Source organism: Peromyscus californicus, unplaced genomic scaffold, assembly GCF_007827085.1.
Source record: "Peromyscus californicus insignis strain IS unplaced genomic scaffold, ASM782708v3 Scaffold_21__1_contigs__length_65335640, whole genome shotgun sequence".
Classification (NCBI taxonomy): Eukaryota; Metazoa; Chordata; class Mammalia; order Rodentia; family Cricetidae; genus Peromyscus; species Peromyscus californicus.
Genome location: NW_026294514.1, coordinates 23,432,655 through 23,451,263, shown reverse-complemented (window position 1 = coordinate 23,451,263; position 18,609 = coordinate 23,432,655). Strand labels below are relative to the sequence as shown.

The following is an 18,609-nucleotide window of genomic DNA, read 5'->3' as shown; positions in this document are numbered from 1 at the left end:
AAATGTTTGAGGTCTGAACGATAAACTCTTTCAGAATTTATCTCCACCCCAAGAAAGTTTAAAAAATAGTTTTGATGGTTGTTTTTACTAATTGTGTCTTCAAGTATAGCAGAAGAACATTTGCCATTTAAATCCCTCACTTAACAACGTATTTCCCTCCTTGTTTCCATCTGAGGCACTGTAGCAAAACAGTACAGCAGCATTCACAATTCCCCTGCCATAAGAAAGAACTGAATGTAAATCCCTATTAAAAGTGAATAATGATGTATCTAACCTCATTTTAATTTCAGTAATTGACTGAGGAAACAGAAAGATCTATTAAAAGGACCATTGCTGGTCAGGCACTAATGAGAAAACATCTGAGTCACTGGCTGTCATGGTAACAGGGCATTATCAAAATCTGATCAGTATGCCTAGGAGCTACTGAAGTGATAGGCCACACTTCTAATTGTGTTGTCTCTCCTTACAAGATGGGCTCTGTGCTTCTCAGGGGTGAGGGGTGGCGGGGCTCTGTTGATCAGATGAGAGATGTAGGACATGTTCGTAAATTAAGTTCAAGCATATAGTAGCAAGGATGAATTAAACATTGGGAAGCTTTCAAAAATTACTAAAAAGAAAAAAAAAAACCCTACTCAGTCTTGTCATTGCCTTTTCAGATTTCTGAATAAGCTTATTTATTTTTCAATCTAATTTCAAAAACGGTTACTGCAAAAGGAACGTGGTGAAACGTGAAAATGACTCAACGAGGGAGCTTCCTAAGAAAAGAACTCCAACTGGAAGAGTTTAGAAATGAACCCAAGAACCAAAAGTGATTAGGCCCAAGTAGGAAGGTGCAGAAATAAGAGTATTCAATAACTGTTAAAAATAAGAATGAATAGAGGAAAGTAGTCAGCCTTGTTGGCAGAAGTTGTTAATAAGGAGGCATAGACAGACTTTTGTGCTGCCTGTGTGCTGAACAGAACCCTTCCTATCACTCTCTGAGTCTTCTGGAGACACAGTGTCAGTGAATTCTGAAGTGTATTCAGATCTGTTTATTCTCTGTAATATGTTGAATGCCATTGGATTTTAACGGAAATTGATCATGGCCTTCTGGTCCTTCAAGGTAGATAATTTAATTCCAAAAGGAAAACCTGCAGATTAACGGAGACACAACAAACGCTGGCATGCATTATTGACTAGAGTCCCATGTGTCCTCTCAGAGCTGGTGCACATAAGCAGCATTAACAGTGCCTGTCCTGGAAAGCCTGATACTCTTGCTAACTGTGTCAGCCTGTGGACTGAGTTTCACATGTATCAATATGAAAGGCAACAAACCTACAGTTAATATAAGGAAATCCAAAGGCACATTTATCTACATCATTCTACATTGTGAGGAGGGTGTAAAATTTCAGAGAAAATAAACAGCTGTTCTTTCAAAGCTATAGAGTATGGCAGCAGATTAGTCACCTTCCCGAATGGAATCGGGCTGTATAGGAATTGTGTGCACTGACCTGGGGTGGAAGCAGCAGTCTGACAACCAGTCAGTGTGGCCAGATCCTGTAAGAAGCACATTGCCCTTTGGGAGGCCCACCATCTTCCAGAGGCGATCCTCACTGCAGGAGACCAGAATGTCCTTGCAGGGGTGCATGACGATACTGCACACAGAGAGAGAGAAAAGGGCATTGTGGATGAATGAAAGTAAGCAGTTTCCCAACGTGAATAAAGAAACATCAATTATTACTCCATTTTAGCAAGGCAGGCTCATAGAGTCTTTACCCAGAAGTCTCAAAAACTGACTCTATATTCCAGTTCTAACCCTAATACCTCTCTCAGCATCATCAATCTAATCAACTCACTGGATCTCAGATTCCTCATTTATGAAATTAAGTAGTTGTTTGGGGTGATCTTGCATGCATAATTCTGGGTTTAAAACAATAGCTGGTTTTTCTTTTGGAGGGGAAAGGCACCACTGGCATTTTTGTGTTAGGATATTGTAACAATAAAAAATTTATTACAAAAAAAAAGAAAGCTCTGCTCTCTCTCTGTTCTGCTCTGTCTCTTCCCCCGCCATCTTTCCCTCTCTCCACACATGCTTTCCTCTTCAGGCCTGGCTCTCCTCTCCCTACCCCCCACCTTTTCCTCCTAATAAAGCTCTGAATACAAGGAAAAAAAAAACATTTTCAGAGTACAGTCTGTCTTAAAACAGGTATTATCTTGAAAAAAGGTAATGAATCATAACCACATTATTATAGTTTCATAATAAATATGATTGAAGCATTAACTCAGTGGCCCCCTAACTTCACAGTGATAAGGAGTTCAACTCTGCTACCATGCTACTTAAACTAGTTTCAGTCAATGCCTAGTATACAAATTATAGTAATGAATTCAAGATGTATAAAGCAATTCCCACTTTATAAAGGCCTAAAGGGAAATGAGAAAAAAGAATATAAAATTAATGATTAACACATTGAACACTATTATCTGAACTGGACCCCATCACTGTGACTATTAAATATAGGAGCCAAATTATTGCAAAATTGAGTCTACCAAGCTAATGCCTGATATTTTGTCTATGGCAATGCTTTAATCTTATTTACACAGAGTCTCATCTATGCCTTATGATTCAATGGATGCAAATGAGTCTTGTGTTTAAGTACCTACTAAAATACCAACTTCAATATTAACAAATGTAAAATTTTTGCTTGGTTATTTCAGTTCCAACATAGAACATGCTTACTTACCTAGACAGTACAATGAAACAAAACACGATTAAGAAATAATACTGCATAGCCATTTCTCTAGTCTCTGAATGGCCTTGCTATTTTGTTCTGGAATAGGGACTTTAGGGAATCAATTACTCAAGAAATTATGTCTCTGATCTATTACTCCAGGTCTTTCATGACAAAAATTATATCCTCATTATCTATTCCTTCATCAATACTGTTAAACCTCCAGATTATGAACTGAAGTAGTCTGGTGTCAGAGTTCAACAACATGCATTCACCATGCTCGAGATTCCAGATCTAGTGAAACTGCTTCACTTACCATTTTTCAGTATTTTACTGCTCAAAGTAAAGACAACGGAAGGAAAATTATTCATATTTCAGTTCAGCACAATGTTGGTTTTGACTTTCAGAAGGCCAATTCATGAAAGAAATTTATTACAGCTCAAACAGCTAAAGGATGCATTTAGGGAACTTAATTAGAAGAAAAATATGATGAGAGGTAAAAATGTCAGATTGAAACGAATTCTGTATTCAAACGCACACTGAAAGGCATAGCAAATCCTTGGAGCTACCGAGTATGATGTATGTTGGCTCATAGCTTTCCTGGCAGACACGGGCACACTTGACTAGATGATAAATGATCCTCTTTAAGTGAAGATAACTAAAATCATTGATGTCTTTACTAACTTTGAGAGATAAGTTTCCAAAATGACTTTTGTGAGGGGAGCTATTTGTAGAAGGCAGAGGGCAGGAATAAACAGAAACTCAATAAAAGCAAAGCCGTTTGGAAATGTCCTCTCTGGCTCGCCTCAGTCCTTTCACATTGATGCTTCCTGGTCACATGGTAACAAATTCTACCATTCTATGTCTGTTTGTGTGCATATTGCATATGCGTGTGTGTGTGTGTGTGTGTGTGTGTGTGTGTGTGTGTGTGTGTGTGTATTCACACACTCACACATGCATAGTAGTCCTCATTTATCTGCAAGGGACACAATCTAAGTCACTCTACCCAGTGGATCAAAAAAGAAAAAAAAAAAAAAAACCAAAAAAAACCCCAAAAACACCTATAGCACTGAACTCTCTATCCTTGGCACCATTTTAGTTTTCCTACATACATATAATTTGTGATAAAGTTAAATTTAGAAATTAGGTGCCGTAAGTGATTACAGCAATAACTAGTGATGTGACAGAAACATATAACACATTTTCGGCTCATGGCTTCTACTCACAAATGATTGTCTTTTCCATTTCCACTCAGCGCTTCCCATGCACTAGGACCACCACTTTTGAAGCCGGACGTCTGGCAGCTATACTGGCACAAATGTATTTTTTTTGGCACAATTTTATGAACAGATTTGCTCTTGCCCTGGATTTTGGCAACTTCTTATGTTTTTATTTAGTTTTAGCAATTTTGGGCTTCTCTTAAAAAGCCAAGAATGTCCACCTTTTCACCTAATGTGGGTACTTCATGGTTTTTCTGGGACACATCTGACTTGTCAAGGACTTTTGCACTTAGGACCATTATAAAGCTTTCTAAAACGCTTATTTAGTAACAAGCACTTTGATATCATGACTCTGGTGAATCCTATCACAAAGTGACTAAGGAGAAGGCAGTGCACACAGAGTGTACTTGTTGGCAAGAGAGGTACTCCCCCTTCCAGCCAGGATGGGGCAGTCTAGCACAAGTTTCTGTTGCATTACACACATATAATCTATGCATTTTATATGTCATATTGTTTGATTCTGAATTTTTCTGTTTAAGATTTTTGGATCATAGCTGACCTTGTATAACTATGTCATGGAAGGCAAAATCATGCATAAGGGGCTGTTTCTGTATATTTGTTCAAATGTATATGTGCATGAAATATATATATATATATATATGTACATGCATATATATATACTCTGTGTATACATGTAAGTATGCATGAAATATGCATATGTATAATATGTTTTCTGATAAATATGTGAACGCTTCAGTCAAGCACTGATATTCTATTCTGTAAAGATTATAACATTTTAATTCATCCATGAGTAGATCTTTAAAAGAATAGAAATATTTAAGCATAATTGGAAGTAACGAATAATCAGTAAGGACATGTTTTAATTATTCATTGAACAAGTTTGATCTGAATCAAGAGGTGAAAATCCAAGTTCAATAATTTTGAGCCCAAGAACTAGGAATACTTCCCCCAAACAGAAGTAAAGCACCATTCCCCACTCTTTTCATCATTATCATCATCATCATCATCATCATTATCATCATCATCATCAATGGCAATGATATCAAACTCCCTTAAAACTCCCACACTTTGTACTAAATGCTTAATTCGTACAACTGTAAGGAAACCTCACAAAAGAGGAGTTTCTGCTTGTTTTGTTCAATATATGTTCAACCTTAGCAGTGTGTGGCACATGATATCTACTTAATAAATGCAAGTCAGATATATGACAGAGTGGCTGATGCTGGTGTTGTTTGTGTTACTCTTTTGATCCCATGTAAACAGTCCCAAAGAGGGTGTATGCTGCTTAGTCTCACAGTTGGAAATGGATGGAAGTTGACTTTGAGTCTAGGATGGTCTGGTTCTATGGCTGATGATTTTAGTTACTGCTGATACATACATATTTTCATAATTTTTATTTGTAAGTGCTTTACAAATACCAATAACTCATTTTAAAGAGATTTTATATGCTATCTTTCCTTGTATGTGCTTACGTCATTTAGTTATTGTTAAATCCAAGTTAAAGAACTCATCTGGAAAATGAGCAATACCACAATATCTAATAGTCTTGAACTAGAAGACCTACCCTTTACAGCTAAGATTCTGTAGACACTAGAGAAACTCGATGAGTGTTAACTGTCCTAAACCATTCACAAGAGCTTTTGGCAATATGAACTATATGTTGCACTGATCATATTTAATTTCTTTTCTTATTGTTATATTATGTTTTCCACTGTATATTAAGTTGTCAGAAGGAATTGATGTTTTATTCAACTTTTCCCCATAGACATTTCTACATAATACATGTAGAAGAGTATTTGATATATGTCAATTCTTTAGGTGATTAATTCACTGAACATTTCCCCATCATATTCAGGCTTCAGCTTTTATAATTGTGTTTATTTCTAAATCAGTCTTTTGAAGAAGCTGAAGGAGTGGTAACCAATATTTTACAGGAATCAATTATTTAGTCATTAGAGTACTCTTATTAAATAGATTTAAGCACAGTCATAATTTTTTCAGATGGAGTTACTAGAGCACATGGAGCTTCGATGATACACAAGGGCTTGATGTCAGGAGGTGGCAGGGCCAGGATGTGCTATGACCTTGAAAGGACTGTCTCCAGAGTCCATATTCCTCAGTGAAGCGAACTCAGAACTTCAGTTATCATTTCCTCTTTTTGGATAACAAGGGCAGAGAATGCTATCTCAGTTATGTTAGAGGATTTACTAAGATGTCTTTATAAGTTTCTAAAGAGTAGGTACACATTTTAAAAATCTCTCTAACACTATACAGAAGGCTGGAATTATTTGATTTATTTTTTTCTGAGATCTGGACAATGGCTATGTTCAGAATGATAGAATGATGGGTCAAATAAACCTGACTGGGAAAGAACTGCTTGTGGTCTGAAGCAGAGGCTGGTTCACTTTTCCTGTAAAGGGACAGATTAGAAGCATTTAAATCTATGGGCCCTGAATTTCTGATGCAACTGTTCAGTGCTGCTATGGTAGCATGAAGGCAGCCAGAGACAAAGACTAAACAGATAAGCAAGGGTGTGATGGAATATAACTTTATTTACAAAAGTAGGTGTGGGGTCACATTTGACCTGTGGCTGGAGCTTGCTGACTTCCTTTTCTGTAGAATTTTCATGACACAGAATACACTAATGTTTAATAGTGCGGGCTCAGGAGTAAGAAGTGAGTTTACATTTTTACTCCTGTTTCATTAACTACCTATCTTTGAATACATTTCTTCACTAGCCTAAGCCTTGGCTCTTATGCAAAGAATAGAAATATCAGAGTACTGATACAGTAGACTTGTGGGAGCTGCATAAATTAGTACATATAGAGGACTTGGAACAGTGCCGGGCAGGTAAGGACACAATGAACATTGATATATGCAGACAGAGTGCCATGAGGAAGCCTGCCTCACTTTGAAGGAAATATGGATTTACTAGCTTTAGTCTGTCATTTATAAAATTATGTTAAAAATAAGACTGAACACTGGGTGTGGTGGTACAGGCTTTCAATCACCCCTGGGGTGGCAGACGAAAGCAGATGAGTTTGATACCAGCAGGTCTAAGCAGTGATTTCTCTCTCGGCCAGGCAAGGCTACAATAGTAAGACCATGTCTCAATAAAAACCAAACCAAACAAACAGCAAACATAAAAGATTGTGTTAATAGAAGTTTTGTGAAGAAAAAAAATTAATTTCTGTGTGTGTGTGTGTGTGTGTGTGTGTGTGTGTGTGTGTGTGTGCGTGTGCGCGCGCGCTAATGGTCAGCTACCCACAATTGGCAGGATCTCTGATAAAATTAATCTACTGTAAACAACAATTTCACAGTGAACCTAGGAGATTTCTGTGGTTCTTTCACAACGAGGGGGAGGGCTCTGGAGAGACTCCACTTCCACAGCTGAGGTCAGGTTTGCAACCAGCTCAGGTGGTAAGGAGGGACTGGTCATTGCCAGGCTCTGGGCTCCCAGATGAAGACAGCAGGAGTCAGTCCTGCCCTCAGACTCTGCCACAAATGCATGTCTTTCTACAGCTACATACTGACTTCCCCTCTCCAAGATGTTTCCCCAAGTTCTAATTAAGAAGAATAAGTTCCCACTTAATGTCTCCCCAGCACCTGTTCCAAGTGCCACATAGTCACTTTACTTTAAACTTTGAATATAAGCTTTCTGCTTCTCTTTAACTTACTATTAATTATAATTACAAGACACGAAGACAAAGGCCTTGTCACCTCATTCCCAAGTTAATAAGCTTCTGACTAGGGTGGAAATAGCACAAGAAAACATCTTTGAGGTCCCGAAAAAGAAGATGTGGGTGCATGCTAATTCTGAATCTTAATCAAGCCATGTCCCGATGAAGTATCCATGAGGTGTTTTGTTAAACAATACACCAGGCATGTTACATAAAATATTGTCCTGTAGCTGAGAGTTATTTTTTTTCTCTTTATAATAGGAAACATTATTCAAGACCACATGATAGCTACTGAAATGCTTGCCTGTCTATATTGAAAATGTTTTTTCCTCATAGTGGAATTACATAGGATATTTTGGAGGGAGTATGTGTAGGTGTATGGAGAACACTGCTAATTATCAGTAGAGTTGGTGACATAAGCACCACAGTTAGACTTTTCAAAGGGAAGAATATTATTCCAAAAAAGATTGTCACGAGAAAGACTAATTAGACACCCTTGTCTTTGCTTTAGGTAATTCAACTTTGTGAATGTTTCCTTCACTTTTCTTCAGAGGCTCTAATTATTGCCAAACAGAAGGTTCAGAGTGGGCTGAGAACAAATCAACATTAAAATAACTTGTGTCCTGCGACCTTAGGTTACCATTTACCTACTCGCTCTTAAAGAAAACATGCACTCACTGTTGCTGGCTTCCCTCTGGCTTGCCACAACAAACACACATACTATTCCCCTGACTATTGCTCATCTAATAACTGCATCTTATGTTTAGATATGCATTAGGATATGAACATTAACTTTTCCCATTATTTAAACAAATATGTGCTGAGAGGCTATGGTGTAGTGTGAAAAGCAGACAGGCATAGTCTCTCTCGGGGGACTCTGAACAAGTAAGGAAAAACAAAATTATCTGGCTAACAAAAAAAAAAAACGTAATAATGTAATATGACCATGACTAGAGGGAAGAATTTCTTTTCCATGAATCAGTGAGAAGAGCTCTCATTGAAGAGCTCAAATTCCTACTCTAACCCAAGTGAGCAGTAGAAAGAACTTTCAGGGTGACCTCAGGACAGAAAGTTCCAGGCACAGATAACTGTTTGTTGAAAAATTGACAAATCTTGGAGAAGTTGGTCCATTCAAAGGTTTGGAAGAAAGATAGGAAGACTAAGGAGAAAAATCAAGGCAGACCATGGATAAGAATACAGCCAGAATGATGACATTCAGTGTCTTGGGGGCTGCTCTGCGATGTATTTCTGTATGCTGTGAATATATGTTGCTCTGATTGGTTGATAAATAAAGCTACATTGGCCTATGGCAAGGCAGCTCAGAAGCAGGTGGGAAATCCAAACAGATATACAGAGAGAAGAAATGAGAGGAGGGGGAGACACCAGCTGCCACAGAAAGAGCAGCAAGATGTCAGCAGACCGGTAATGTCACGGTCATGTGGCAACTTATAGATTAATAGAAATGGGTTAAGTTATAAGAGCTAGCCGGCAAGAAGCTTGTCATAGACCACAAAATTGGTAATTAATATTAAGCTTCTGAATGATTATTTTATAAGTGGCTGAGGGAACATGGGGCTGGACAAGACCAGCCAGGACCAACAGGGACCAGAGAAACCTCCCAGCTAAATTTGGCTGCCCAACATGTTGGCTCAAGTTTCCACCTAAAACTTGAAAGAACTTAATAAGAGACTCTAAAACAGAGCCAAAAATAGCTTTCTACTTCATATCTCATGCAGGCCACAGTACAGAAGATACCATGGTACAGAGACACCACAGCATTTGAGCTTGAGGGCAGCATGGTGGATTCTCCTATTAGTACACAGAGCTGTCTCCAAGCTGTGCAGCACACTACATGGTGGATTTAGCTTTTGCTCATATAGACAAAAAGGGTTTATGGGCCAACTATATGCTACCTGATGGTTGGCGGGGTAAGTGTGACTCTCCTGGGTACCTCTGCCATATTGGGAAACTAAAGTGGGTGGAGTCAGCAGCCAGGGCGGCCACTTCAATCTTAGCCATGCTGCAGTTTGCAATGATCATAAAAAGATTATAGATACACAAAAGACAGATTCAGATGAAATAAACCTCTAAATGGTTTACAATGCATGTAAAAAATGTATATAACCTTGGAAGAAAGAGGAAAAGGAAGATAGACAGTGGTGTAAAGAAATAGATAATTTTAAAAAATAAAGTCTTAAAGAGACAATAAAAATAATAAGCTGCGTAAAGGTGGAAATCACATAGAGGGACTGGATTGTATTGGCTTTGAAATTTTTAACTGCAGAAAGACATTTGATTGTAAAGGCTGCTGAGTTAAACCAATATATATTTTAAAGGTATCTTAACTTCAAAATTTGTATCTAAGGATATGTTGTTTTAAAAAAGAGGTTATGCTTTTGTTTCCACAGAAGATGAGAACCTGTGGATTGCTTCCAGGCTAACATAGTTTGATCAACCAAGATCTTCTGAAAGGTCAATGCAGCCTCACAGACTACTACAGCCAAGATTTAACTATAATTCTTAATTCTCTCAGGATCCCCATAAGATTGACAGTGCCCCCAATCAGCAGGAAGTAGTATGAAAAGCTACAACCCAAATCACAAAATATTGTTTATAAATGTTGATTTTTATTTAAGGAGGTTGATTATAAATGTAATCTCTTTCTAAAGGAGAAAAGGGGATATAGATATGATAGGATAAAAGGGTAGATTATTGAATCTACTTTTAAAGAGCAACAGTTTGTTTGAAATGTCTCATGTTGCTATGGATTTTAGTTTATTACAAATTTAAAGTTAATTTTGTTATACTGTGTTTATATCTCTACTCTTGTTTAAGGTATTATGTTTATGAAACTCACTTAAAATTGTAATGTATAATTAAGAAATATAGATTAATAATTGATCACTTATGATAATCAAACTTATAGTCATGTTAAGTTTTTTAGGTACACAAAGATATATTTCATTTAGGTAGGTGATCTTCAAACACTTCAAAGACCTACAGAATATGACATTTAAAATGTTTTAAAAACTTAGACTTCTCTGGACAGTGAGACATGTCTGCTCCTGACAGCACCAATTACTTCAAAGAGGATGATGGGCATTGAAGAAACTCCATATGGAGTTTACTTTCTTTATGGCAAAAATAGCCATTTGGGCAAGAAACTGCTCTTGCCTGGACTGCTAGATAATATGTTGTACAAACTGGACATACAGGACCCATAGGAAAATGACCACTAAATTTGCCAAAACAAGGCAAAATGGTGCTTCAGGTTCCTGCTTTGCAGAGGAGACTACCAGACATTCTACAGGACACAGGGAAAAATGACTGAGAGACTCTTGACCTATAAGCTGAAGATGGATGCCCCAATGTGGCAGAGGAACTTTGGGTGACTGTCCAGGCAGTCAGCTATCTCTGTCATTCTAGATTTTTGGAAGTTGTTTACAGTGTGCTTCCTGTTTACTTAGATATTATATCCTTCTAGGGTCTTTGATGTAGTTAAAGACTAAATAATTATTATAATTTTCCTTGGTTACAATAAAAGATAAGTTAGATATGAAACCTTAGACTCACAAATATAGGATGGATAAAATATTTTCTTTCTTTAATTTTGACAAATACAAATAGACTAGATATTATAACTGTAATTCTTGCTTGATAACTGTTCTATTATATGTAATTTTACTATGTTATAGTTAAAACCTTCCTTTTCGATTAGATAGAAAAGGGGAAGTGCTGTGGGATGTCTTGCTGTATGCTGTGAATATGTGTTCCTCTGATTGGTTGATAAATCATGCTGCATTCGCTTATGGGAAGGCAGCTCAGAGGCAGGTGGGAAAACCAAGCAGATATACGGAGAGAAGAAAGGAGAGGAGGGGAAGACGCCAGGTGCCACAGAAGGAGCAGCAAGATGCCAGCAGATCGTAATGCTACAGCCATGTGGCAACTTATAGGTGAATAGAAATGGGCTAACTTATAAAAGCTAGCTAGCAAGAAGCCTGTCATAGGCCATACAATTGGTAATTAATATTAAGCCTCTGAATGATTGTTTTATAAGTGGCTGAGGGACCATGGAGCCGGGTGGGACCAGAAAAACCTTATGCCTACAGGAGGCTGAAGAACAAAGATAGATTTATCCTATGATGATTTCAAAGTTGTGAGTAGGTATCTAAATATTTTTACCTATTTCCCAAGGATTATTGAGATGAAGGATAAGCGACTATGTGGCAAGGTGAGAGGTGATAGAACTTTTAAGTAGTGAAGCCTAAAATGAGGTGGTTAGGTGACTGGAGTCCCCATCCTTAGAAGAATTTCAGTTAGTCTTGTGGAGTTGATCCTCATCAGAATGCCTTGCTACAGAGCAGTGAGACTGAGCCCTCAATTTCTGTGTCATCCTGTCTTACATACACACCCACCACTGTGATGCTGTTTGCCAACAGACCCTTTGCCAGACTTGTACAGAACCCAGCACCATGTTTTTGATTCCCAGAACTATGAAGAAATAAGCTTCTTTTCTTTGCACATTTTCCAGACTCAGGTATTTTAAGATATCCATGGAAAATGGATGAATAAAGTATATGAACGGCATGTGACTGGTATTTTTAAAGCTACCTCTAGCCATTGTGTAAAAAAATGAGAATTGTGGGGTCAGTGGACAAAGAGAATACAGTAGTGTACAGAGTGTACAGTAGTAACTCAAGATAACGAATGTCTTTGATTTATTTACCCTAGAGATGCTCATCATCAGTGCAGATGTCACTTTAGTGAGCTCCTGTTTTCACTGCTCTGCAGACAATTCAATGCCCAACAGATGCGTAGTAAAAGCAAGTGTGCTTAAAGTGCAAAGGTGAAGGCAACAAGTGTCATAAAACTAATGTGGGTTCAGAGCACAGTACGTAGAAACCTGCAAATTAAAGTATCAAGTCTTCTTCATTTCCTAAAGATACTAAGAAAGTTTTTATAAATGTATGCTCACCGCTTCCCTGGTATTACAAATTTAAAAAAATTATAATATTAAAATCTTTGTTAGGGTTGGGTTAGCATCACATTAAATTTTACTAAACAGTCAGGGTATTTCCACCGTTCATGGTCTAATTAACAGTGCCCTAATTGGAATGATAACAGCTAAATCACCTTGGTGTTATTGTTCAACAATTTTCAGTTCAGGGGCAGGAAGGGACGCCAACAACTCTTCTCTTGCTTTGGTACATGGTTGGCAGTGCCAAAACAACACCAACAAGAAGTCGTCAAGACCTAAGAAGATACTGAAGTGTAAGTTACTAGACACATTTTATCATGAAACTCATCCATTTTTGTAGCATGACAGCATTGTTCCACATTGTCAGTTGACAGATGTATCTAAAATCATTTTTTCATGATACATATTATTAGAACTTTTTAATCTCATGTCAGTAACTTTTTAAGTGTGTTCCAGAGCACTGATTTTACTTATTTGATGGCATCTTTGAGGATTTCATACAATGAGTTTCGACCATATTCACACTCTCTCAATTCCATTGAGATTCACCCTGGACTCTACTCATCCAATTTTGTGTCCTTTATCTTTTTTCACCTACCAAGGCCAATTTCTTTTTGCCTATCATATATTCATGGGCATGTGGCCTTCCATTGGAGCATTGCCATCAACATAATGTTATGAATAGTTCCTCTATAAGTTGTTGAATATTCTAGTGAAAAATAAATATTTTCAAAAATGCAAACAACTAAAGGGCTTTGTATGTTCCAAAGACAGAGGAAGTCAGCACCACTGCTTTGGTTAAGTGGGATGGGGAAGTCAAGGAAACAAGGGCAGTATTTGCAGGTCTGTGAAACTGTCTCCAGGAACCTTCTCGCTACCTGAGCAGCTGAGCATTTTATGCTACATGGTTTTATATACACTGTACTCCATGTTATGAAATTGCTGTAGTTCGTTATGGTTTAACAAGTTTGAGAAGTTATATTACACATTTATGCTCTTAAGAAATCCATTTCAATAATAAAGTTTATTTGGTTATTTCATGTTTCAGCAATTTACAAGAATTGTGTTGTTATGCATATAAAAATTTCCATCTCACATCCCCTTTAATATATTAGTGACACAGAATTGATTTTCTTCTAAAAGGTATAAGTCAGATTTCCTCTCAGTAAGGGATTTATCATGACAAAATATTTCCCTGAAGGATATTTAGAAATATAACCTACATGTAATACAGGGACAAATGGAAGAATTAACATCTCTGAAATAGACTTGAAGTAAGTTTACATGTAGAGGTTTCTACAGAAATCTAAACATGGTATTAATTTCTCAAGTGTCATCAAGCTAATTTGATTGTTGTAATTTTAAAAAATTGACCATGGTTTTAGCATCTTTCTTATAAATTTCTTAGAAACCAAGATAATTAATAATCTATGTCCTTATTATTCAAATATCCCCAATAAAATTCAGCATATTTTTTAGATAAAACATAATTTCGAGCTTAAGAATTATATATTAAACCAATATAGGTTCTTTGTATTAATCTTCATCTCCAATTTTAAGCAAACAGAAAAAGGTCCTCAGACTGCAAGATTCTATCATCATATCTCATCTAGGCCTTTGCTTATTGTCAGGGACTGATGGAGACAAAGGGCAGATCTCCGTATGACACTCATTGCCACTGCTGACACTGGTTAAGGCATGCTGAAGAGCTGTGGTGGCCTAGCACATCAGTTTCCCATGGATGGGACACAGGAAGTAGGGGTAGAGTATAAGAAACAGAAGTGAAAACTGTGTTTGTGGAAACACTTCACTAACACATTCATATCTGGAGGTTGAATTCAGGAATGGTGACAGATGGGTACAATGGTAAGTACACATTAAGGGGGCAGAATTAGTTCTTCAATTAGGCTAAAGTGAGAGCTGATGAACACACAAGACTCGTGGTATATGTATGTCTACAAAAGGAGACTAGGTAACCAGAAGTGTCTCTGCTTGATGACAGCCTCACAAAAGCAAGAAATAGGAACTGAACTCTGAAACAGTCCAGCAGTGAGCTACCACTGTCTCTTCAATTCGTGTGCATTGATTTTTACAATGTGAGTGCTGCAGTTGTATTTCCTTCTACCAAATATGGAAGGAGTGAAAATGAAGATCTGCTTGTTGACATCCTATTCTGTTGCTCTCTACTCACTTCAGACAACAACAAAACAAAACAAAAGGAACAAACGAACAACCATGGCTGGGGAAGCACTCAAACAGCAACCTACTTCAATCCCAGGTGTATGCCCAAGTTTCTTTTCACTCAACACATATCTACAAGCAGTTAGAGCACAAAGGACTTCAGAGATACTCAGTTTCATGACTAACTATCTACACTGAGATCTACCAAATTCAGAGAGTAATAAAAGGTAGGTGCCATACCCAATTCTTCCTCCACCCTTTTTTTTTGTATTAGTACCTCATGCTATTTGCTACAACATTCAATCTGAAGTACAGACCCCTTCTCCAAATTACCAAAGCCTCCAGTGCAACATAGGACAGGAGACCTACTTGTTAACTTCATATACATGTTTGTGAGTATGAGTGTGTGTAATTTGTGTGCATTTTATCATTTTGCCCCTAGCAAAGAAAAGGATTCTTTAAAGAACAGAATTCTTACCTGGCTGCTAGGCATACCATCCCTTGAAGCCTGCTTACTTAATCTTACTTAATACTCTGTATCCTTCTGACATACCTCATGCAGGTTTAAGAATTTACAAGCCTCTGCTTTGGATGATGGGGCAGACTGCTTTGTTTTCTCAGTCTTAGGTTTTGGTGACTTATAAAAATTTCCCTGATTTAATAGTAAATTTAACCAAATATAGTATCCTCCCAGCCTCATATTCATCATCCATTGACCTTGTCCTGGTTGTTAATAGTGTATAATTACCAGTGTGTTCACTTAGGCCATGTTCAAAGGTTGGGGTGTTAGTGTCAGGCAGTGGTGGGAAAAACTTAGGAACATTATATGTAAACAGTCACTAACACCTCAAAATAGAAAGTTGTACATGTAGGAAAAGAAATAATTCTTGTGCTAGCATATTTTTGACAAAGGAAATTATCTTATTTTACTGTAAATACAGAATTAGTTTGTGGAAAGTAGAAAAGATTTCAGATGTCTTTATCCATCATGTTTTTGGTGTCGAGTAATAATTTGGACATGGGGTGATATGCAAGGCTTAATACTGTTAGAGCAACTACATCTAAGAAGGGGAGTCTGTGAGCAAGTCAGGGGCAGTACCCAGACCCTCTGCCTTTGGAGGCCCAAAGCAGCTTGACTGTGGTCACATAAAAACCAAGCCCCAATCTTCTATCCAGCATCTTTGTGACCCTGTCATATGGCCTACCTCTGCCCCCCTATGTCTGTCATGTAGCATGGCTCACATGTTATCTAACAAGCCTGCCTCCTCACAGTGTGAGACCACTGTCTTCCTTGTTCCTCCTAAGAGTCCTTGAGATGAAGATGTCTCTCCTTTCCTTGAGGGCCTAGACTCAGCCTCAGATCATATCCGTCTGTCTTAAATGTTCTCTTTTCTCCCTCCTTCGAGTCCAAGTTACGTGAATGTTCTGTGGTCTGTGTACTGCTAAGGTGGGTGGATGACTCTAAAAGTCACATGTTGGAAGCTTAATGCTCAGATGCTTACATTGATGGTATTTGGAAATGAGATCTTTGGGAAGATTAGAATTATACGAGGCCATGGGAATGAGAGTCCCATGAAGGCATTAGTACCTTCAAAAGAAAAGGAGAAAAATTTGAGCTTGCAAGTTACTGTTGCCTTGTGGCTCCTTCTACCGTATCAAATTATAGCACGAAAGCCCTCAACAACTTATCTCCTCCAACCTAGACATTCCAGACTCTAGAATTGTGAGAAATACTTTTTTGTCTTTATAAATTATCCAGTCTTAGGAATTGGTTTGTATAACACAGGCTAAGATACATACACTGGATTTAGGACTTTGAAAAGAACCCTGAGTTTCTTTTTGGGTAAGTGGGTATAATAAGTACTTCATATAGAACATTAGATAATAACTCATAAAATGGGTAATGTTTATTCTAATTATTTTTTAAGTTGTTGATCTTAAGTATTATTTCCTCACACAGCAAATGTTCAGGGAGTTTACTGTGAGACATTGTCTCCCAAATATATCCATCCAACCCCGGGTCCCTAGAGCTGTGCGCATGCTTGGAATTAGGGAACTGTGTGAGGAGTGACTTAACAACAAACGTCACAAATATGTGGTTAGTCAGAAAGACACAACTCAGACGAGCTGAGCCTCTTGTGTGAACTCAGCAAGAGCTGGGCTTGTTCAGACTCCAAACATGGTAACTTGAGAGAAAAACTTCATGCTTAATTACTATATTTATGGTAGTTTTTATATCATCAGTATAAAATGAAGAGAGCCAAATTGTGGAGTAACACAGGAAACCCAATTTCACTCAAAATATAGTCTTATTTTATGGACTATGTTTTAATCTAGTATAAGGTCTCATTCAATTAGATTAGTGGCTCCCAATAAAAGCCAATCTATTATTTGACTCATAATTGTATTATTTTGTGCCAATATAAACAAACCTGGACTGAACACAATATAATCATACATAATCACTTATCTCTTTTTAACGATATTATTAATAGATTTGAGCCTCAGGAGAATATTGCAATTCAGCAAAAATGACAAAAGTCATAGCAAGTTTTGCAAAATCACTACATCCAGAAAAACAAAATGTTAGCAGTATTTTGTTTTAAGAGTTGTTTTTTTATTTTTTGTCAGGTGCTGTCAGCAGTTAATTCCAGTGTTGATATGGAATATTATATTATATTATAATATATATATATATATATATATATATATATATATATATATGTGTGTGTGTGTGTGTGTGTGTGTGTGTGTGTGTGTGTGTGTGTCATGTTATAGCATTAACAAAACATATGAGCAAGGGGCATCAAGATCACGATGGAGAAACTTACAGAGACAACCAAACCAAGGTAACCAGGACTGATGAACTTTAGACCAATAGCTGTGGAGCCTCTGTGGGACCGGACTAGGCCCTCTGCAAAAGTGAGACAGTTGGGCTGGGCGGTGGTGGCGCACACCTTTAATCCCAGCACTCGGGAGGCAGAGCCAGGTGGATCTCTGTGAGTTTGAGGCCAGCCTGGGCTACCAAGTGAGTTCCAGGAAAGGCGCAAAGCTACACAGAGAGACCCTGCCTCAAAAAAAAAAAAAAAAAAAAAAAAAAACCAAAATAAATAAATAAATAAAATAATTGAGACAGTTGTGCAGCTTGATCTGCCTAAGGGATCCTCTGGCAGTAGGATCAGGATCCATCCCTGGTGCATGAGCTGGCTCTTTGGAGCCCACTGTCTATGGTGAGACACCTCACACAGCCTTGATGCAGGGGGAGGGGCTTGGACCTGCCTCAACTGAATGTACCAGGCTTTGCTGACTCTCCATGGGAGGCCTAACTTTGTTAGAGGAGGGAATGGTGAGTAAGTTGGAAAGAGAAGCTGGGAGGGGGGGTGCAGGAGGAGGGAAGAGAGGGGGATCTGTCATTGGTATGTAAAATGAATAAAAATTTTCTTAATAAAAAAGGAAAAAAACATGTTGATCTATATAGCATCAAAATATAAAAATATATATTTCCTAAATGTCTTCCAACTAATTTTATCCTATTTTCATATTGTAAGCTTTCTTTTCCTAAAAGTAAAAGGTGAAACTAACTTTCAAAATAGTAATTTTCAGACTTCTTTATAACCTGAGCAGTTAAAAAAATACTTATGATAGTTAATCTGTAAAAAACAAACCAACCAACAAACAAACAAAAAAAAACACCATTTCTCTGATTTCAATTATCTCCCTGACTAATGTTTTGTCATATGTGGCTTCTTTTCCTCAAATAACCTTGAGATAGACTCAGTAGGACCAAAGGTTCATCTTTAAAATAAACATGTGAATAATTA

General features: G+C 37.5%; 1 protein-coding gene across 6 annotated transcripts in view; it reads right to left on the bottom strand.

Moving 5' to 3' along the window:
• Spag16 (sperm associated antigen 16) overlaps positions 1–18,609 on the bottom strand; it is an 830,413-nt gene that overhangs the window by 455,020 nt on the left and 356,784 nt on the right. For all 6 annotated transcript variants that reach the window (XM_052749769.1, XM_052749770.1, XM_052749772.1 and 3 more), the window contains one exon: positions 1,491–1,634. In XM_052749769.1, coding sequence (XP_052605729.1) covers positions 1,491–1,634 — 144 coding nt within the window. The remainder of the gene's footprint in view (positions 1–1,490; positions 1,635–18,609) is intronic.